The sequence below is a fragment of the Lipotes vexillifer genome, unplaced genomic scaffold, assembly GCF_000442215.2.
Source record: "Lipotes vexillifer unplaced genomic scaffold, Lipotes_vexillifer_v1.1 scaffold1019, whole genome shotgun sequence".
Taxonomy (NCBI): domain Eukaryota; kingdom Metazoa; phylum Chordata; class Mammalia; order Artiodactyla; family Lipotidae; genus Lipotes; species Lipotes vexillifer.
The window spans coordinates 314725-335578 of NW_006776835.1; the positions used below are offsets into that span (position 1 = coordinate 314725).

A 20854-nucleotide genomic window follows, 5' to 3' on the forward strand; every position below is an offset into this window, starting at 1 on the left:
TGGGCAGAGTCAAATTAGTGGATGGACCACGGAGAGTGACGAGCAAGAGCCAGATCACACAGTGCCTGTGACCTGTGGGGCACTTTGAACATTATCCTGCAAATGTGGGGAGCTCCTGGAGGGACCTAAGCAGGAAATAACGTGGTCACATTTGTGATGTAGACATATCAGAAGGTATGAGACTGGAGGCAAGGAGAGCCTGCCAGAGTGCCGAGGAGGGCCGTAGTAATGGTGCTGGAGCTCAGAGAGAGGTGGAGGACCTGGCGAAGAGCCACTGTGGTCTGGCCACCGAACTGATGAGAGGCCCGAGGGAGAGCATGGTGGCTGGCATGAGCCGCCAGCTTCTGGCTTGGATTTCTGGGTAGACGGTGAAGCCTTTCATGACATAGGTAATACAGGAGGCCAAATGGGTTTGGAGCAGATGGGCAGGAAAGCAGTGGGCACAGCAAGTGCTGACCGTGTCAGAGGCTCCTCTAAATGGGAAGGGAGGACTGTGCTGAGAGATGCGGGAGATCCAGAGTGAAAGCTGGCTTTGATTTATTTAAAGGTGGGTCAGACCTAGCATGTTAATAAAATTCAGAGGAGATAAAGGGAATAGCCATCAGCCCTGTCTGGGAGTAAATGCAAAAATGCACAGAGCAGGGAGCCTCGCTGCTGGGTGTGGCTGGGGAAGAATTAAAATGTTCTCAGATAGGAATATCTAGTTTACCTATTTTGAGTCAAGTGGTTTAGAGAAGAGGTGTGGAGATGAGTCGTACTTCTCCTGCTTCCCCTTGGGTTATTTCCCCCATGAATCTCTGGGCTCTGGAGTCCTGAAGGTGAGGGTTTAGAGCTGGAGGGACCCCAACGAGGATGAGTAGTCAGTGACAGAACAAATGCAAGAAGTAGAAATGATCGGAAGCGTCACACGTAGAGATATTTGTAACATTAAGCTCTTTCCAGGTGCTTTTCATTGTGAATGCACCCGTAGCTGAGAATGCTAAAGAAAATAAAGAATGCCTGTGCAGCTCAAATTTTTAAAAGCATGAGAAGATAATGGAAATCTAAAGATGGGGTCAGGAACTGGTTGAGGAGGGAACATGGTGATGGAAGGAGTGTCCTTTGCTGAGCGTGCTTAGGGCCCACATGGGATTGAAGACCATGGATTCTGAGGGACAGCAGGCCCTAAGGCGGTGGGGTTTTCCCCACCAGTTCAAGCAGCTTGGGGGTTGAGAGGAGGGGAAGGGGAAGAGAATGGTGATCCCTCCTGCAGCAAGGAAGGACACACCTTTGCTGCAGTTGCCACATGACTGAACCCGACACCTGGTCTTAGAGTCACTGGCTAAGATTCTCAGCTCCACATTGGGGAAGAGGCAGGCCTGAGCTCAGAGTTAGAAATGCACTAGAACAGCTTATCCCTGTCTTCTGGCCCCGGGGTTGGTGTGACATCTGCCAATGTCTCGTGATACCACTTGTGTGGTTTAATGTTGGCTCTCTCTGCCAAACAATAAAAATTCTGTAATATTTGATTTGGGCCTTAGAGTATCAATAGGAGCTCAACTGCTACAAGGGATAGGTTGAGAGGAGGCAGGTGACTGAAGCACAAAAAGCAATTTAAGGCATAAAAAAAATTAGACAATAAACTCTCCAAAGTGGAACATCTTTATCACCCCATGGCCCCTGAAAAGATCTGGGCTTAAAATAGGTGCCAAATATCAGTAGGTAACTGTTGAGTGATCTCCAGCTGTAGGCTCTGCCACCTGGCCTTCACAGCCTTCTGTGAGAGGACCCCAGCTCGCCTTTTCCTGTTTATCTCCTGGTCCTTCACAGCGGCGCGCATACCTCATGGAAACGGATTCCACATATGCTCCTTCCTTCCTCACTCTGTGTGGCCTAAGAAGCCTTTATTAATATTGGGCTTTGTTCCTGAAGCACCCTATCTCAGCCCCCATCCCTCCCTTTAATCTCAGAATTACACCTGTCTGAAACAGCCAGCCTTCAGTATTGTGGATAAGAGTGTGAATAAATAGAGATGAGGGCATCTCTATTGGTTCATGTGTCAGAACATTCACTGGGGATTCCCATAGACACCTCTAGAAACCAAGTCCATGAAGAAGACTGTGCAAAGAGGCCCATCATAGCATTGTTTACAGTTGTAAAATTTGAAATCAATCTAAATGTACAGCAGGAAGGGATTAAATGAATTATGGTACGTAATTAGATATTATACAGTCATTGAATATGATATATAGCTATATTTATTGACAAGAAAAACTCATTTTTGAATGAAAGTAGGTTACAGAATTACATGTATGATATGGTCTGCATTTATATAAAATTATATATATATATGGGAAGGATGTTGATCAAATTGTTAACTATGGTTGCCTCTAGGGATGGAATTTTGCATTATTTAAAATTTTTATACTATTTGATATTGCTTGGAATTTCTGTGTATTACTTTTATAATCGTAAACATTAAATAAAGCTATTTTCATTATGGGAAAACAATACACTGCATCCTTTGAGGCCTACTTTATATGTACATCTCTGGGAAGCTTTCTTTGATCTACTCTTCACCCGCCCCCGACCCACACTGGAGTGGGAGCCCTGCCTCCTTTATAGCTCTTGGCATGGCACTTTGTCATCCTCTTAAACCTCTGGTCTTTCTCGCTTGTGTTTGTAATGTTATCTCATTAGCCTCCATGTCTCTGAACTCCTTAAGATCATGGATTGTGTTCCTACTCATCTAGGTGCCGTCCTCCACTTCCAAAGGCAGCCTAAAGGGGAGGTGACTGCCCTTCAACTGTGGAGATTACTGTTTTACGAGCCTATGGGCCCAGATCTTGGGGTTTTTCACGAGATCCAGAAATCAGGCCTGATTTGGGGTTCAGTAGGCTTTGCTCTGGTTGGCAGGATCGGTGCTCAGTGCTCCAGGTGGGGTCTGCAAGCGGGGAGGTGATAGCCACTTGCTCCACTGCTTGCCCCAGAAAGGCCTCCCCCCCTTTGCCTTTGTCTGTGTCGGAAATGCCCCTCTGGCTCTGATGACCAGACCTCTGGGGCAGAAATCCCCACAGCCCCACCACCGAGGCTGCTCAGAGGAAGCCAGCTGCTCAGCCTCTGGGTCCAGAAAAAAACCCAAAGAAAAACCCTGTCCAAACTGAGATAGGACCTTTCCCTAAAGGGATGTGATGATTGTTTCCAAATGACTGCCCCCTCCTAGCTTCAGAGCTCTCAGCTTCCTCTTCCATTATGAGTGACAGTGATGATGACCACAGGAGCCCAGTAGCAGGTGTCCCCTTGGGAACATTAGCAGCCTCACCAGAAAAAGATGATGAGGCACGTGGCAGCCAGGAATACATGCAGGGTAGCGTCCAGACTGCCCCGATAGTCCCATCCCACCCCGGGACCTAATAACCAAGAGCTGCCATGCGTTCAACACCTACCCTGTGCCAGTGGGCTCAGGGCTTTGAAACTCATCCAGCACCACGGCTCTGCCAGGTGGGCGTCATTATCTACATTAAAAGACTGAGGCTTAGAGACCTTAAGCAGCTTGCCCAAGGTCGCACCACAGAGCTAAGACTTGAACTCAATCTGCTTGACTCGGCTTGTCTGCACCCCCATATCCCATACGATCCAGTCGGGGATGGACAAGGAGGACCTAGACACTAACCCACTAAGTTGTTTTCTTAAAGACCTGAACAAATCCATGTAGCAGGCCTGTCAAGGAGAAGCTGCCCACCTGACCTTGTAGGCATTTGAGCTTCTCTCACCCTGTGAGATACTCTCCCCAGATGTGCTCAGTGTGTGGCAGGGGCAGAAGCTGGAAGACAGAAAACAGCTTGGGTGAGTAGCTGGGGACCATTAATGGCAGAGAGTAAAAACTTGACTTGCTGCGAAACCCCAGACAGTATCCAGGGCTAGAGCGGGTGGAGGTGCATCTCCATTCCAGACCTGCAGGCCTCTCAGCTTCCCTGTTGTCCTTAGTTCTTGGTCCCACGGCTCCCTCCATGATTAAGTCCTGTGACTTGAGGGTACCTGAGCATGTCTTTATTCCTTGAGCCCTGGTGCGGGTGCACCAGAAGGGCAATCGGTTGGTCCCCTGACATACCACCCTAAGGGATGTTAGTTGTTGTTGTAGCGCCAGAAAAATCTCCCCGGGAAGCTGTTACCTCGAAACAGGGTGGCTGGAGTGGTCTCTGCAGCTCCCCCTGCTCTGGCCTTGCATCATGTTGTCTGAAGCAGCTGAGCTGCCTCTGTCTTCTGGGCAAGAGGCGGGGGGGGGCTCCTAGGATTGACACTGCTGGCTGGAGCCTACCTGTCCCTTGGGAAGCCGGGCACCAGTCTAACAGGGGGAGTCAGACTTTGCTCTCAGGGCTCAGGCAGGACATGCTTGTCAGAGGTGCCTTCCTAACACAGCCCTTTCCACAGCCCACTTCTCCCTCCCTCACACCTCAGTTTCCTCATCTATAAAATGATGAATTTAGCTCAGTAATTTAAAATGTTTTGGCAGCAGAACTAATTTTTTAGACATCTGTACCAAAGTCCAATATTCACAACATAAAAATTTTTATTTTGATTATTATTATTTCAAATTTATAAGATGTACTTATTAAGCAGTTAGTAAGTGCTCTGAGGCTGTTAGGATGAACAGGATGGTTGCTGATTTACACCAGCCTCTGCTTCTAATTCATTCTCTTACCTGTTTTTGGTTTTGCACAATGAGAAAATCAGGAAAAGCCTGATCACAGAGTTAGTAGTTGGAGTAACTAATATTTGTGTGTTTGTTTGTTTTTAAGCTAGCCTTGCAACCTCAGGATACTGAAAAAGGAATAGAAGAATTTGCTTTTGTTGTTTCAGAGATGAATCATTAACAATATATTGGACGGACCATATGTAACTGGCAAAACCCCACAGTTTTGGCCTGCAAAAACAGCGAATTCGTATAATTCAGTCGAATAAGAATAGCTAATGTTTATTTCCTGTGTGCCAGGCCCCATGCCAAACACTTTGGAAGCATGATGTCACTTAATCTACACACAGCTCCCCGTAGTACAGGTAAGGACGCTGAGGCACGGGGGCGTTGTCAACGGTTGCACTGGCGACCAGAACCGCCAACTCCAGCCCCCATCCCAGCAGTCCAGGCCCAGCCTTGCTCGGGGTTAATGGGGTTCCAGGTCAGTCCGCCTCCGCCCGCCCGCGGGGAGGGGAAAGCATCCAGCCTTTGTGCCCAGCGGCGCCCCGCTGCCCGCCTGAGGCCCAGGAGCTGTTTGTTTTATTAACGGGGTTAACCAAACCTCCGGCCGGCCGCCCAGTAGAAGCCGAGCCGTGAAAGGGGCTTTGTGTGAGCACAGTGGAAGGCGAGGGCCGAGCCAGGGCGGAGACGCTGTCCAACCCACCTGCGCGCCGGCGACCAGGCGGCCCTGGGAGAGGGGGCGTGTCGGGCGGGGGACACCTCTGCCCCCAACCCTTCCTGCCCTCTGCTTGGCCCTTGATCCTCATCTCCAGGCTCCACGTCTGTACAGTGGGGCGAGAATGGCCCCCTCCCTGGCAGGGCTGGTGTTGGCATCAAGAGACAGGTGTTTACAATGTGGCCCCCAACCAGGAGCATAAGCATCACCAGCGACCTTGGGGAAAACGCACTGGGTCAGACTCCACGCCAGGCGTATGCATTCGGAAAACCCCGGTTAAGGCCGTGTAATCTGAGACTGGAACTTAGATCAGTGTTCACATACTGAGAGGGCCAATGTTTAAAGTATACAGAAAACAAACTTTTCCTTTGACTGTAATAACTGCTTTGGAGTGTACATCATGTCACGTGTTCCTCTTTACAGGAAAATATTCTCCATAAGTTGTTTTATCTCCCCAAAGACATAAATGTCTCCAGGTCAAGGATCTTGTTTTTCTTCATTGGGATCTTCACTCAGGTCTGAATGAAATGCTGTGGAATAAGGAGCTGCAGGTTTACTACCAAGTGTTTTACGAGTCAGGTGCATCAAATCTCCCTCTATAAATGGGGATGGAAATCCATTGATTTGAGACTTCTCAGAAACAGCTGAAAATCAAATAAGTGAATGAGGTGGATGATGGTCTTCAGAGAGAGAGAGAGAGATAAGAGTCTCTGAAGGTAGGAAGAGGATTTCTGTTGTTATCCCTCTGCAGGCCTTCCTGTAACCCTTCAGCAACCCTGCTCCCTTCCTGCCTCTTTCCCAGGCCTTCCCTCCTCTCCCTAGCCTTTTCCCAACATCCTCCTCCCCCATTAATTCATAGTCTTTCAATCAACAATGCTTCTTTTGAGCATCTGCTACATGCTTGGCACCATGGTGGCAAAACCCTGACAAGAGACCAGGTCCCTCGCTCACTGGTACTGAGTCTGGGGGCCGAGTTGGGGACACCAGCGAGAAACAATAAACAAACAGTAACAGTAATATTGGAATGAGTGCAGAGACAAGGTGCTATGATAGGATGGTCAGGAAGGAAGGTGTCTATGAGAAGGTGAGTTTTAGGCTAAGAATTAGAAGTTTTAGGCAAAGCCCACCAGGTGAAGAGTAAGGAAAAAGTGTTGCAGGGAGGGATTCCCTGGTGGCACAGTGATTAAGAATCCACCTGCCAATGTAGGGGACATGGGTTTGATCCCTGGTCTGGAAAGATCCCACATGCCGCAGAGCAACTAAGCCCGTGTGCCACAACTACTGAGCCTGTGCTCTGGGGCCCACGAGCCACAACTACTGAGCCCGTGCACCACAATTACTGAAGCCCACATGCCTGGAGCCCGTGCTCCACAAGAGAAGCCACCGCAGTGAGAGGCCCGCGCACCGCAACGGAAAGTAGCCCCCGCTCGCTGCAAGTAGAGAAAGCCCACACGCAGCAATGAGGACCCAAGGCAGCCAAAAAAAAATAAAATTTAAAAATTAAAAAAAAAAACACAAACCTTCTAAAAAAAAAAAAGTGTTTCAGAGAGATGAAACAGTGAGTATAAATGTCCTGAGGCAGAAAGAGTTCGTTAGGTTTGAAGAACTGGAAGAATGTCGCTGTGGCTGGAGCCCCATGCTTGAGAGGGTAGGAGAGAAAATGAGAGATGGGCTGGGTCATTTAGAGCTGCGTAGACTACTATGGTGGGGAGGGTGGGTTTTGTTTTAAGCACAGTGTGAAGCCTTTGGACAGTTTTAAGCAGATGCCTTGACGGTCTGTTCTATTAGGTAGAGAGTAGACCTTGTATGAGGGAGAGAGGCAAGGAAAAACAAGAGGTCCATTAGAAGATGTGGCAGTGTTCTGGGTGGTAGGAATAGAGACAGAGGCAGACCTTCATTAGGATGGGCGACCAAGAAGTTTAGAGGTTTGAGGGTCCTAGAAGAGGACTCCCTGAACAGCAGACAAGGAGAGCAGGGTCCCTGACTGATGGGGCCCTAGAGAACAAGGGAGGTAATGAAACACCAGCACTTCTCCTCATGGTGGATCGTTTCCCTTCCAGGAGGTTTCAGCTTCCTGATTCTGAGGCCCCTGTGAGATGGAATTTGGTGGGGGGAAAGTGTGGAACGTAGTATTGGTGAGACCTGCTTGCCCCCTTATGGGGTCATCCTCTCAGCCTCTCTCTGGAGGCAGAGCTGGGAATGGGGAGTTTCTGCTCCAGCTCAGAAACACCTCTGCACTAGCAAGGGAGGGAGGGAGTCAGTGGTCCCCCAACCCCAGCTCCTACGACAGGTTCTCTGCTCCTTCCCACCATCAAGCTTTCTGCTGGGGTGAGCTCTGGGAGGCAGGGGCCTCGCCTTCCTTCACTGCCCCCCAAGACTATCTGGGGAGGAGTCAGTGGAGTGGAGGCTTGTGCTGAATGGGAAAGGTCCCTTAGGCGGGTGGGGGAAGGGCACTGAGAGGTGGGAGCAGAAGCCTCTCCTAGCACAGGAGGTGAGAGAGTTCTGGATTAAATCCCGTCACACACCCAGAAAGACTCTGCCAGAAGAGTGGGCAAGGGCAGCCTAGTGCCACCTCCCACAGTCCCTCTTCCCCATCCATTGCCCTGCATACCAACATCACCCACCTGTGTTTCCAGGATGAGCCCACAAACTGCCATTTTCCTAATACTTAACTCTGCTGAGGTAAGCGCTTCGCAGGGATTATCTCACTCAGTTTTCGTACACTCTCCTGAAGGAGGCATATTATCTCAATTTTGCAGATGAGCACAGATCTACACAGTTGGGGAAACCCAAGCTGTCTGACCGCTAAAGCAGAGCCTCTGTCTCTACACTGCCTCTTCTCCGCCTGATGAAGGTTTGGGCTGAAAGATGATTGAAATGGAGGAATGGATTTTTAAAGTGAATGAATGGGGACTTCCCTGGTGGTCCAATGGTTAAGAATCCGCCTTCCAGTGCAGGGCAGGTGGGTTTGATCCCTGGTCTGGGAACTAAGATCCCACGGGCCGCCGGGCAACTAAGCCCGCACTCCACAACTAGAGAGACCGTGTGCTGCAACTAATGAGCCCGTGCGCTCTGGAGCCCACGCGCTGCAACAAAGAGCCTGCCTGCCGCAAAGAAGACCAGATGCAGCCAAATAAATAAATATTTTTTTAAAAAATGAATGAATGGGGCTTACGAATGCTGGGGGAAGGGGGACATCAAAGCCAGAGTGCGTCCAAGCTTTACCCCAGGCCGCGCTCCCAGGGTCCACGTTGAAGGTGGAGGGAAGGAGATGGGGGTGCAGCCTGGTCCCGGGCAAGGGTGTGAGGAACGCAAGGAACGCCCCTGGTTGATCTGGGCCCAGCCTCCCTCTTTGCCAATGCCCACAGGGGCTTAGTCCTTAGCAGGCGCTCAAATAAGAGCAGGTGAAATTTGGCTCTCCCGCATTCCTGTCAATCACTGGGGACTCGGTGAATGTGGACACGTCGACAAACAGATGGCTCTCTGCCGAAGGGTCTCCACGCACTGCAGCCCCACTAGGCTCAGTGGGCGGCGCCTCGCGCCATCGGGCTCCAGCCTAATCAGCCCCTTGCAGGACCCGGCGGCGCTGGGGAACGCCCTGGGCGGGGCCAACGTGGGAGCGGGGCCCGCAGGCACGAGGAGGCGGGGCCGGCGACGCCGCGGTCTCTGGTCGGTGCGCGGAGAGTTCGGCTGCAAGCGGCGCGTGCATGCTGGAAGTTCGTATCCCGTCGGTGGGGCCCGAGGCCGAGGGGACGCGGCAGAGCCCCGAGAAAGGCCACATGGTGAGCGGGGGCAGTGGATGGGAAGGGGCGCGGGGACCCGCCGGATTTCCCTGTGTCAAATGCAATGCGGAACCCGCACCTCGGGTTCGGGGTCCGAGTGCGGCGGCCCAGGCCGTCTGGGGACACCCTGCCGACGGTCTCTGGGCCGCTTGGACTTGCCAGCCCCGCCGACGGCGGTCCCGGCTCCTGAGGGACTGACTGCACGGAGCAGAGTCCCCAAGTGTGTGGGGACTTGGGAGGGTCCCTGGAGAGCAGCGGCGTTCCCAGGCCGCTTTGCGCCTCTGAGGGCGGAGGGTGGGCGCGTCGCCGGGAGCCGGTCCTGCTGCACCAACCCGTCGGGCCTCACGCGCACCCGGCTGCCCTCCCGCGCCCGCCAGGTGTTCCGAGTGGAGGTGCTGTGCCACGGGCGCAGACACACCGTGCAGAGGCGCTACAGCGAGTTCCACGCGCTGCACAAACGGGTGAGGCTGCGCCCACCACCGACAGACCGACCCCGGCCCGGCTCCTTCCCAAGCCCTGAGAGGCAGGCAGACGAGCTGGCGGGCCCCAGCCTCTGCCACCCTCATTACCGGGCGCTAGAGAGCTCAGGTCGAGGGCACAGACCTCCCTGCGGGCTGCGGAACGCGCGCAAAGGGTTAGGTTCCACGTGCTGCCCGTGCCCCTGCGCGGCTGGTCTGGCGTCGGGCGTCTTGGGGGCGGACGGGGGTGTTGGGGGGGGCCTCTCGCCCTTGTCCCAACCACTACTCACCACGCGGGCGTGCCTCAGGGTACAGCCTGAAGTTTGGGGGTGTGGGTGGCAGGGAGGACTGGGGAGGGCTCTTGGCTAGGATGAAGTGAGCTTGAGGGCTCAATCGGGATGCTGTGATCGCACTGCGGTAACCTCCTGGCAGATCAAGAAACTGTTCAAAGTGCCCGACTTCCCCTCGAAACGCCTGCCCAACTGGAGGACCAGAGGACTGGAGCAGCGGCGGCAGAGCTTGGAGGCCTATATCCAGGTGTGTGTGGGTCTCACTCTGTTGCCTCTCAGCCTGCTGGACCAGACGTGTGACACCGGCAGAGAGGTGCGGTGATTGGGGTGAAGGGGACCTACATTTTGGCCATGTTCTAGCACTTCATCCCTCTCTGAATTGGTAGGTTTGAGTGAGGTAACCAGGAGGCAGGTAGTCCCAGTTAAGTGAAGGCTAGCTCTCTTTTTCTCCAGGGTGAGATCCTGTGCTGCCCTCCTGATAAGGGTGGAGATCCTTCCCCCACTCTCCCACACGGTTATGCCCAATTGCAGGCCAGGCTGGCTTCGTGGGCCAGTGCTCAGAAGGGCTCTAGCTTGGTTTAATGCTCTGCTCTGGCTGTCTTGAAATTCTTTATCATTTTGGAACGGCCCACAGGTTTTCAATTTGCACCAGGCCTTACGTATTACACAGCTGAATCTGATTACAGGTTGCCTCTGTTCTCTTCTCCAGGGCATCCTATACTTGAACCAGGATGTGCCCAAGGAACTACTGGAATTCCTGAGTCTTCGCCACTTGCCCGTAGTCCCCAAGGCCAGCAGCTGGGGGTGAGCATCTCTAGAGGCGCTTGGCATGAGAGGGGCCCCAGTGTTGTGGGGACAGGGGCTCTCTGCAGCCAGCAGGTGAGGAAAGGTTTTAGAGGTCAAGCCCCTTTCCTTCTTGTATCTCTGCCAGGCCCTAGCCTGGTTCTTCCTCTTTAAGACACACCTCCCCAGTAGGCTTTCTTGACCCCTGTGAAGGGGCTGTTTTCTGAAGAGCCTTGGCTACCCCAGGTGCCTCCTGAGCAGAGTTTGTTACAAATAGAAGCAGCAGTCCCCTGGGAGGTGAAATTCTGGGCTTCCGCATCTCCACCCCCCACCCCCACCCCCCACCCCGGCATCCCCAGGCAGCTCACAGCCTCTCTCTTCTTTTCAGCACCCTGGGGGAGTTCCTGCCAGGCAACAGCAGGCAAGTCAAAGTCCCTGTCTGCACTGGGTTCCTGCTGCCCCCTCGTGGCCATATGCCAGGGCCTGAGGTCTCTGGCCTGTCCCCGTGCTTCAGGTTTTCATGTTGTTGCCTCCTGAGCCCACTTCCCACTTTTCCTCTGTGGGTCCTTGGTGATCTCAGTCCTTAGTCTCCACCCAACCTGACACTTTTCTCTGTTTCCCCCTCCACTGTTCATGACCCGTTTTCTTCCTAGCTCACAGCTGTACCACCGGCCTGTTATCAGCTTCTGCATGGATCCTTATATTTGCATCCCATCCCCAGGTGAGGAGGTGCCTCTGACCCATAATCCACATTTAGGGCCCAGGTACCAGGGTGGGAGTGGGGGTGAACTTGATATTTCTCAGCTCACAGGACCCCTAGGCAGCATCTCCCTCCTACTGCCCTCCTTTGGGGCCACACCTCCCTGCTGTTCCTGTGCCCCTGTAGCCTGCTTTGTATTTTCCTCCAGGAAGTAGACATGGTGAAATGAGCTTGGCTCCCCTGGTCCCCATTCTTTACCAGCCTGGCTTTACCATGATGTGAACAGAATGTGAACTGGGAATGCCAAGGCCTCATTTGAGGTGGCCAGCTGCTACCTGCTGCCTTGGCAGGGACCCCTGTTCTCAGGGAACAGGGAGTGCTGAGCCTATGAGCAGGAGCTCAGGGAGCTGCAGGCCTGCAGCCAGGCCCACCCCACCTCCTCTTGCCCCGAAGCCCCTACCCCTTACTCCTGTTTTCCTTCTGTCCTAGAGCCTCTTCCCAACGTGGTGGTGAACGGTGTGCTCCAGGGCCTCTATGGCTTCAGCGCCAGCACAGCTAAAGCCCAGCCAGAGACTGCCTGTCACCCTGTTCCAGTGCCACCGATGCCCTGACCAGTCCAGAGCGCTTTAGGCCACCTGCCAGGACAGTCATGTACCTCAGTCCTATGAAAGGGACATGGGCTGGGTCAGCCTTGGCCTGGACCCCGGACTCACCACCCTCCACCCCTCCAGGCTCAGAACTCAGCTGCACTGGTGTCTGAGGTGGTAGGATCCTGCACTCCTAGAGCCCAGGGGTCAGGGTAGGGGCAACAGAGGATAGGGAATAAAGGGAGAATTCTTTTAGAATGTTCATAGCCCACCAGTTTGGAGGTGGGCTATGAAAAGGTGCAGGTGTATTCCTTTACCTACGTCAGGAGAAAGGCGTGGCGGGGACATGCAAAGGTTGAGGCACAGTGGCTAGCCAAGTTCAGAAGCAAGGGGCAAAAGCTCCTGCTTGACATTTTGTGTGTAGCACATTTTTCTGTGAATGTCCAGATCTGTTTCCCCCTGCCCTCCCAGACTTGTGTGGCCAGTTGGAAATGTCTGGTTTATGTTCATCTCTCCCTCATTTCTGGAGCATTTCTGGAGGGAAAGGGTTCAGGCCTGAACCCAAGGAGGGGACAGGCACCACTGCCACAGGAGCCCCAGACGGGCTGGCACTGGACTTAGGGTCGGGTGGGGGGGCGGTGTGCCGGAGGCCCCAGAACCCAGCCCATACGCAGATTATTAAAAAAAACACCTTTTTTTAATTGGTCAGTGTTTGTTGGTAGGAGTTTGTTACAAAACTGGGCCCGCGGGCCCGCAGAATGTGGGGGGAGGGGTCTGCTCCGTCAGACGCCAGCACTACGGCCAGTGCAGCATGGAGCCCTGTGGCGGGCTGTCTTCACCCCCAGGAGGGCAACAGGGCCACACAGACAGTTGCTCAAAGGGAAGAGGTCCCTGGGGCCCTACTCCTTGGCAATGGCAAAGGGCTTCTCCACTTCGATCTTGCCACAGTCTGCGATCGTCACGTCCTTCAGAGGCCTGTCCCGACCATCTGTCTTGGTGCTCTCCACCTTACGTACTACATCCTGGGGAGGAAGGCAGAGTGTCAGGTGGTCTGCTGGTCGAGGGAGACGGGCCCCAGCTTGCGGCCGCGAGGGCTGAAACCTGCACGTGATGAACAGCGCACAAACCACGAGGCACCAAAATCCTAAGGGCATCGTGGCCGGGCGCCAGCCCAGGGCAAGAAGAACCCAGATTTGACAACAGGAGGATGCAGTAGTTTCGATCCTCTGAAGTATGACCCAGGCTGGGCTAGGTGTGAGGAGCGGGGCGGCTGGGGAGAGGGTGCCAAGAGGCTTCTCCAGGACAGCGTGTTCACCTGGGCCCTGTACAACCGACGGTGGTGCCAGGACATGACTGACTGAATAACGGGATGGAGGGTCCTCAATTGTGCAGCCTCACCGAGACCTGCTGGCCGGCCTCTGCCTGGGGCCTGGAGGGATTTAGAACTTGGAGGCAGGACTTCCCTGGCGGCCCAGTGGTTAAGACTCTGGGCTTCCATGGCAGGAGGCACGGGTTCAATCCCTGGTCAGGAAACTAAGATCCCGCACGCTAGACGGCGTGACCAAAAAAAAAAAAAAAAAAGAACTCGGGGGCATAGAGAGAGAGGCTGTTTAGTCTCAATTCCCCCCAGGTTTGTAGAAATAAACACTGGTCAGAATCTGTACATTCCCTTCTGGGAAAGGGATAAAATATACGGATCCCCGGCCCTGGGGTCTGTGTCAGATCCCTGGTCAGGGTTGCCCAGGGTTAGTCCCTCCCCCCTCCCGAAACTCACCATGCCCTCCAGAACTTTGCCGAACACTACATGCTTGCCGTCTAACCAGGCTGTCTTGACCGTGGTGATGAAGAACTGGGAGCCGTTGGTGTCTTTGCCTGCGTTGGCCATGCTGACCCAGCCGGGGCCGTAGTGCTTCAGCTTGAAGTTCTCATCAGGGAAGCGTTCGCCATAGATGCTCTTCCCTGGGAAGAAAGAGTAGGTCGGGGAGCTGGGGGAGTCCCAGCGAAGCAGATCTTCGGGGCGAGGATTCCAGAGGCTGAACCTGTCCCCCGTGCCAGGCCAGGCTCCAGTGGAGTACAAGGACGTACAAGCTGTTCCCTTCCTACCCTCTGGCCCTGGAGCCAAACCATACTGACAGCCCAAGTGGGACATGAGGCCAGGGTGATCTAGTGAATAGCTCACACAATGATTACTTTGAGAATATAGTTTTATGACTTTCAAATAAGGCACATATTAAAAACTACCTTGGCTGTGGCCTGCGAGGCCTTCCATGGGGACTTACTTTAGTGGAGGGAGGTGCTGTGCAGGATGCAGGGGAGCTAAGAACCCTCCAGAAAAGAAGGACTAGGGCTTCCCTGGTGGTGCAGTGGTTGAGTCCGCCTGCTGACGCAGAGGACACGATTTTGTGCCCCAGTCCGGGAAGATCCCACATGCCGTGGAGCGGCTGGGCCCGTGAGCCATGGCTGCTGAGCCTGCGCGTCCGGAGCCTGTGCTCCGCAACGGGAGAGGCCACAACAGTGAGAGGCCCACGTGCCGCAAAAAAAAAAAAAGAAAAGGAGGACTGCTGTGGCTGACTGACTAGCTTTTCTTCCTAAGAGCACAAGGTACTGAGGACACTCCAAAGCAAGAAGAGAGATGAGTGGGGAGGGGCAGGGAGAAGCAAAAGAGAGGGGCCACCATTTGAGTTCTGGAAAGTCAAGAGCCTCTTATCAACGCATGAACCAAAATAAAAGGAGGCTCTGAGTGTGTTTACTGTGTCTGTCTGTGGAGGGTCTGGGGCCAGCATACAAGATAGTGGAGCCGAGAGGATCTCTACCCCATTCCAGAGATCCTAAGTTCCCAAGGCTGGTTCCAGGAGAAATACTGCACCCTTCTTTGTCCCTGTCCTCTCCTAGAGATTCACACTGTGCACTAGAGGCCCCAAGAAACCTAGCAACAAAGAAGTAATTTTCATTTTGTTTTACCTTTCAAACTTATTTGCGTATGAAACCTTTTTCCTCTTCGATACACGTATTTTCATCCTGTGGTTCCCAAAGAGTGGAACCAGGCTGGGAAGCTGTCCTAGACTGATGCTGAGGAGGTATTTCTGATTGTACAGTAAGTGGGAAGTCTGAAAATCACCTGGCCAGGAAGGACTCAAGCAGACAGATAAGGAGACTGGGGATGAGCCTCTTTACATCAGTTTTATATTACTTGCTCTACTTCACCAGGAGATCACGGTGCTGTGACCTGGGGTGTTTTCTAACAGCGTGACAAGGAAGACTTGCTCCCCCTTCCTATCAAAGAGAGAATAGTTTTGGAGGGGAGCAGTGGGATGAAATAAAGCAATGAAATGCGAAAATAAAACTGTCAACTCTTAGTTTTTTTTTAAAAAAAGAGGATTCCCATGTGAGAATCCTCTTTGTACATCTCAGTGAACTGCAGGAATTCAACTGCTGCTGCTATCCAGAAAATTCCCAAGTCTATATCCTTAGCTCCAATCACTTTACCAAGATATAAGGAGTCCCAAACTTAAATGGATAGTGAAGATTTTAAACTCAACATACTTTGTCATCTTTCTCTCCAGACTTCGGTTATTCTTTTGACATTTGTTTCCTCCTCACGTTGTCAATGTTGTCCTCACCCCCCGTCATGGATTCATCCTTTTCTCCCATCCCTGCTACCCCTGCTGCAATCACGGCTAATGCTCAGAGTGGAAACAGTGTGCCAGAGGGCTGGTGCAAGCATGTGAAACATAAAAAACCCACCCTGTAAGGCAGGAGCTAAGAGCCCCATTTCAAAGATGAAGAAACCGAGGTACAGAGGTTAAAGGCACCCCAGCTGGGAAGTAGCAGAGCTGGAATTCAAACCAAGGTGGTCTGGCTCTCGAACCTGTGCTCTTACCCACTAGGTATCCTCCCTGGGTTCCGGCCCACATCGCCCGACGCAGGGGCAGCTGCACCAACACCCCTGCCAGTCTGCTTCTCCTGTGTCCATGTCCTGAATCTGCCACATTATTATCCCTCAAACTCCTTTGCGATCAGGCCTTGCTCCCACTCAAGTCTTCAGCGGATCACTCCGTGGAGGACAAAGCCCTGGGTCCCTGGCCTGGGCGCGGCCCGCCACTCTGAATTCCCGGTGGGAGCTTCACTTCCATCCTCCTGACCCCACCTTTGGCCAAGTTCCTGCCGCAGACCAGACCTGAGCTCACGCCTTAACCCTGCCTCTTTCCTGCCCATGCAAATTCTCCCCAGCCAGATCTGTCCCCAGTCAAATCTGTCCTCACGTTTACGAGGCCATTTCCTGATCACCTTGGCGCAAAGTGAGTCCTTTACTTGTCAGCACTTTGACGACGGCTGACTTTACTTACCACTCGGTGGGGACTACGCACTCAACATCTCACCTCACCCTCCCAGCACCCACAACTCTTACTACTTACTCTACAGAAGAGGAAACAGGTTCAGAGGACTCACTTGCCTGAGGTCACAAAGTAAGAAGGTGGCAGACACCCAACTGTGTGTGACTCCATGATTACAGTGCTTTTGTATCATGTCTGCTTTGTCTTTGTCGTCCAGCTAGCTATGACTTACATCTTGTATTATGTCACTTTCATAGTGTTTTCTCCTCGTTCTTCCCACCTTGACGATAAACCACTTGAGGACAGAGCCTGAGCCCTAAAAGCTGTGTTACAGCCCATTTGTGACTTTTCAGGTACTGGAAGTGAAAGGGAGTTGCTGTCCCACTCGTTTTTGCATCCTCGGCACCCACCACAGAGCCTGGCCCAGTAAATATTGATCGGTGGGGTGAGCTGCAGCTGTGGTCTAAAGGAACAGCAGGCTGTGCACCCAAGTGTGGTGAGACCTGTTGGTTAGTCCAGGCTGTCTGTCTGTCCTACTGTACAAGTAGCGCAGGTGAGACTGCCAGCTCTTGTCAAGTGGTCTCTGGGGGGAGACTGCCAAGGAAAGCAATTTCCCCCACCCTTGCTGGGGCTTCCAAGGCCGCCCACACAAGCTTTGCATGCCTGACCTAGAATCACCTACAGCTGTTTCACTTTGCTCCCCTCCCCGCAGGGCGTACTGCGAGGCAAGTCACCGAGGCTGTAGGCCTGGATCAGCTGGTCTGCCAGCTGCGCGAGATTCTCTTATGTCCACCTGAAACCCATTCCTCCCTCTCCTTTGTACTGGGTTCCCTGGCCCTCCCACCTGGGGGGCTGCAATGACAGACCCCTCTGCCCAGAGGATTTGAGGTTACCTCCAGTGCCATCTCCCCGGGTGAAGTCTCCACCCTGGATCATGAAGTCCTTGATCACACGATGGAATTTGCTGTCTTTGTAGCCAAATCCTTTCTAGAAAAAGGGATGAGAAGGTGAGAAGGTGGCATGAGGCACCAGGCAGACATTAAATAGGCCCTGCAGGAACCCGGCCCACAACAACAACTGCTCACAGAAGAGAAACCCCTGCTGGCAGATTCATCCTTCAGCGTGCCACTGGGTGACCAGTTATCAAAGGCCAGGCCTGGAGCACACAGATCCAGGAAAGGCTATAAGACGGCACATTTCCTCTGCCTTTATACAATTCTACTTCATACATAATGCCTCCACCTTTCCCCTCTCGTTTTTTCCTAATCTAATCATAGGAAGAGAAGCAAGAAAACTGACCAAAAAAAAAGTTACCTGCTGACCCAATGGGAAGTTGGAATGCAGACTTTCTTAAATGGGGCATTCATTTCCCTAAAACCTGGAAAGCTCTGGGCCCCTCACTCTGGTGCAGAGACCACAAACTAGTTTCCCTGGATGTTTTCTTTGGTTACTTACTGCAACGTCTCAAAGACGAAAAATTTTCTCAAAAAAATAAAAAAAATTCTAATTCTGGATTTAGTTAAAAAAAACTGAGAAGATATGATAACACTGGGTTCCTAGTGCCAGAGGGCACAGCTGGTACTCCGTGACGGCCACTGCTATGGGTGGGCCACGCTCTGCAGTTCAGTTTGCCACCAACCCTACTTGCCAACTCCGCTGCCTGTGAGCTTGGCTACCTCCCCTCTAGCCACTTACCTCTCCTGTAGCCAAGGCCACAAAATTATCCACTGTTTTTGGAACAGTTTTTCCAAAGAGACCGATGACCACCCGGCCTATATCTTCATCTCCAATTCGCAAGTCAAAGTACACCTGAGGAAAAAGACAATTTCAAACTTAACCTCTTGAAAGGGTCCTTCCTAGGGAACCGAGAGCCCAAGAAGCTACCCGGAGGATGCGAGAAAACAGACCCATATTTTAAGAGCAGTTTCTGAATCTGATTTTGGTGGTGACAAAACCCCCATGAGAATCTAATGAAAGCTCCATTTGTTTACACTCTCCTTGGACTACAGGGTGACAACCTTTGCTCTAATAATGGGCCCAGATTCTAAAACTTAACATCAAAACACCATAAAGATAGGAGCCTAAGCACACCACTCAGGTGTAAACTATTACATTGCTGTGCTTTGTAACTGAAGTGGCTAAAATCTGGCCTACGTAGAGAAAAGACTGGCAATTTGGCAGGCGTGATCTTTCACCATTTCCTCAGCACTGTGGGGTATGTGCAAATAGGCGGCTCTGAGTCTGCAATGCCGGCCCCAGCTGGGCATCCTGGGCGCCAACGCCTGGGTCAGGGCTGGGCTCTCGGGGAGGGTCCAGGTCATTCTCCGGTCTGAATGGAGGAGGACGGCCCAGGCGCCAAGAGGCCACGACAGGGAAACTAGGGAGGGGCAGAGCCAAGGCCGAGGACGCCCAGGCCCGAGCTCTGGGACCCGAAATGCCTCGGACATGTGTGACCAGAGGCGCCAAGGCCGGAACCCAGGCGGCGAAGGGCAGGCCTCGCCAGGCAGGTCTGGAGATGGGAGGCTGGACCTTAACAGTGACTTTGGGCCCCTTCTTCTTCTCATCTGCAGCAGAAGGTCCAGGCAACAGCAGGAAGAGGACGGAGCCCACGATGAGGGCGGCGACGAAGAGCACCTTCATGTTCCGCTCCGAGAGGCGCAGCATCCACCGAGAGAACCTAGCGCGGGCCCGGTTGCCGAGGCAGAAGGAGGGTAGGGGCGCGGCGACGTGGGCCCGGCTCCTCCACCGAGCGCAGCCGGGGGGAACCGGGGCTCCTGCAGGCTTCCTAGCGGGAGGCAGGCCCCATTTCCCCCTCTGGTTGGGCGCCAGATGGTAGGTCCCCCTGGGGGGCGGAGCCCGGCTCGCTGACTGGGCGGGCGGAGACGCGGGCTCGTGGGTGGCTGCCACGTTACTGTGGCCTCATTGGCTTTACAGCTCGTCGACGCCCACCAACAGGAAGGGGATTAGCGGAAGGCGGCGCCCTCTCCAAGAGCCCCGGATTGGGCTTCTGAAGAGGCTACCAGCCCAAGCGGAGCGACGCTGTGGCCCGCCGCGCCTTTGTGGGAGTCGAGGTAGTTTGGCAGGTGGTGACCAAGGCTTTAGGTTAGGAAGTCTGTGGATGGGGCAGAAGACACTTGTCGTTGTCCGTATTGGGCCAGTCAAGGGTTAGTCACACCGAATTGGGTTTAAATGTGATAGCCTCCAAAAACTCAGGGCACGTTTATGCCTACCCAGAGTATAACCTTATACAGCTCCGTTTGTCTTGCAAAACTTGCTTCAAAACCCACTTCCTGGGCTTCCCTGGTGGCGCAGTGGTTGAGAATCCGCCTGCTAATGCAGGGGACACGGGTTCGAGCCCTGGTCTGGGAGGATCCCACATGCCGCGGAGCAACTAGGCCCGTGAGCCACAACTACTGAGCCTGCGCGTCAGGAGCCTGTGCTCCGCAACAAGAGAGGCCCGCGACAGTGAGAGGCCCGCGCATCGCGATGAAGAGTGGCCCCCGCTTGCCACAACTAGAGAAAGCCCTCGCACAGAAACAAAGACCCAACACAGCAAAAATAAATAAATAAAAATTATTAAAAAAAAAAAAAAAAACCCACTTCCTTTTGACTTAGTCCCTGTCACTGTCCTACCTTTTTTCTCTCCCTTCTCTAATCTTACTGTGCTTACTGCTGTATGAGTCAACGCACACTATTGTATCCTCTGGTTCTTAACTTCCTTTTTTTACCTGTTTTCCCAAGCAACTACATTTTAAATTATTTATTTATTTATTTTGGTGAGAAACGGACTGTGTTGCTCTTTGTATACAGCTCCCCCAACTGCTGCAGGGCTAAGTGCTCAACAAATGCTGGATGGAACAGCCGTCACGTTAACACTGAGGTGGGAAATAATATCTGCAAGGGTCTGCCGTTGGTTCCCTCTTTTCTAGAAACCTCCCGGAAGGTCAGGAGTAGTCGTCAGATGCGCCCCCAGCAGTATTTCAGGGCTCCGAAGACGCTTGTTCCCAACTGTCCGCAACATATATACTTCAGTACTGCAAGTCTAGCACACACACACACACACACACACACACACACACACACACACACACCCAAAATTGCCACTGACATCTTTCTAAAGCTCGGAACCACGACATTATTAAATGTCTTTAATTTTCAAAGATTAACTTTACAGAAATTCCTGGTCTTCACAGCCCAGATTGTAGGTAGACATGGCTCCATTTCTATAGTCGAACTTGGCAATTTGGTCTCTATGTAAGGTGCCGACCTGAGTTTGAGGTTATGCATGGCCACTGACACTACCTTGTCCTTCCTTACACTGAGGTCACTGCAGGCGGACTGCAGAGCTTCAACAGACAGTTCTCTCAAATAAATGCAAATAACATTTGCTGTTTCTAATTCTCACACCTCAATCCAGACCACCTCTCAATGAGGTGGAGGTTCTTCTAGGTAAAGCTGTTGCACTGAGAAAGATGACCTTTCAACCCCCTCTTCCTCTCCTCCTCCATATTTTGGGTCTCTTAAGCCTCT

At 52.8% G+C, this 20854-nt stretch overlaps 2 protein-coding genes across 2 annotated transcripts; one reads left to right on the forward strand and one right to left on the reverse strand.

Annotated features, from left to right (window-relative positions):
* Positions 1-9097: 9097 nt before the first annotated feature.
* Positions 9098-12014, forward strand: SNX22 (sorting nexin 22). The gene is made up of 7 exons (XM_007450699.1): positions 9098-9172; positions 9550-9633; positions 10063-10167; positions 10630-10724; positions 11092-11124; positions 11357-11424; positions 11893-12014. The coding sequence occupies exons 1-7, from the start codon at positions 9098-9100 to the stop codon at positions 12012-12014; spliced, it is 582 nt and encodes a 193-aa protein (XP_007450761.1).
* A 650-nt stretch (positions 12015-12664) lies between these two features.
* On the reverse strand, positions 12665-19008 carry PPIB (peptidylprolyl isomerase B). The gene is made up of 5 exons (XM_007450700.1): positions 18854-19008; positions 18020-18133; positions 17218-17311; positions 13765-13949; positions 12665-13012 (listed from the first exon to the last, which is right to left on the reverse strand). Exons 1-5 carry the CDS (start codon positions 18986-18988, stop codon positions 12890-12892), a joined length of 651 nt encoding a protein of 216 aa, XP_007450762.1. The 5' UTR covers positions 18989-19008; the 3' UTR covers positions 12665-12889.
* Positions 19009-20854: the final 1846 nt, after the last annotated feature.

Excerpts from the sequence above, each read along its gene's own strand:
- SNX22 (XM_007450699.1), top strand. The coding sequence starts at position 9,098 with ATGCTGGAAGTTCGTATCCCGTCGGTGGGGCCCGAGGCCGAGGGGACG. Across the intron at positions 9,173-9,549 it reads GCCCCGAGAAAGGCCACATG|GTGTTCCGAGTGGAGGTGCT; the intron begins GTGAGCGGGGGC and ends CGCGCCCGCCAG. Across the intron at positions 11,425-11,892 it reads TATTTGCATCCCATCCCCAG|AGCCTCTTCCCAACGTGGTG; the intron begins GTGAGGAGGTGC and ends CTTCTGTCCTAG.
- PPIB (XM_007450700.1), bottom strand. The coding sequence starts at position 18,988 with ATGCTGCGCCTCTCGGAGCGGAACATGAAGGTGCTCTTCGTCGCCGCC. Across the intron at positions 18,134-18,853 it reads GGCCCAAAGTCACTGTTAAG|GTGTACTTTGACTTGCGAAT; the intron begins GTCCAGCCTCCC and ends CTTTTTCCTCAG. Across the intron at positions 13,950-17,217 it reads CCGGGGAGATGGCACTGGAG|GGAAGAGCATCTATGGCGAA; the intron begins GTAACCTCAAAT and ends CTTTCTTCCCAG.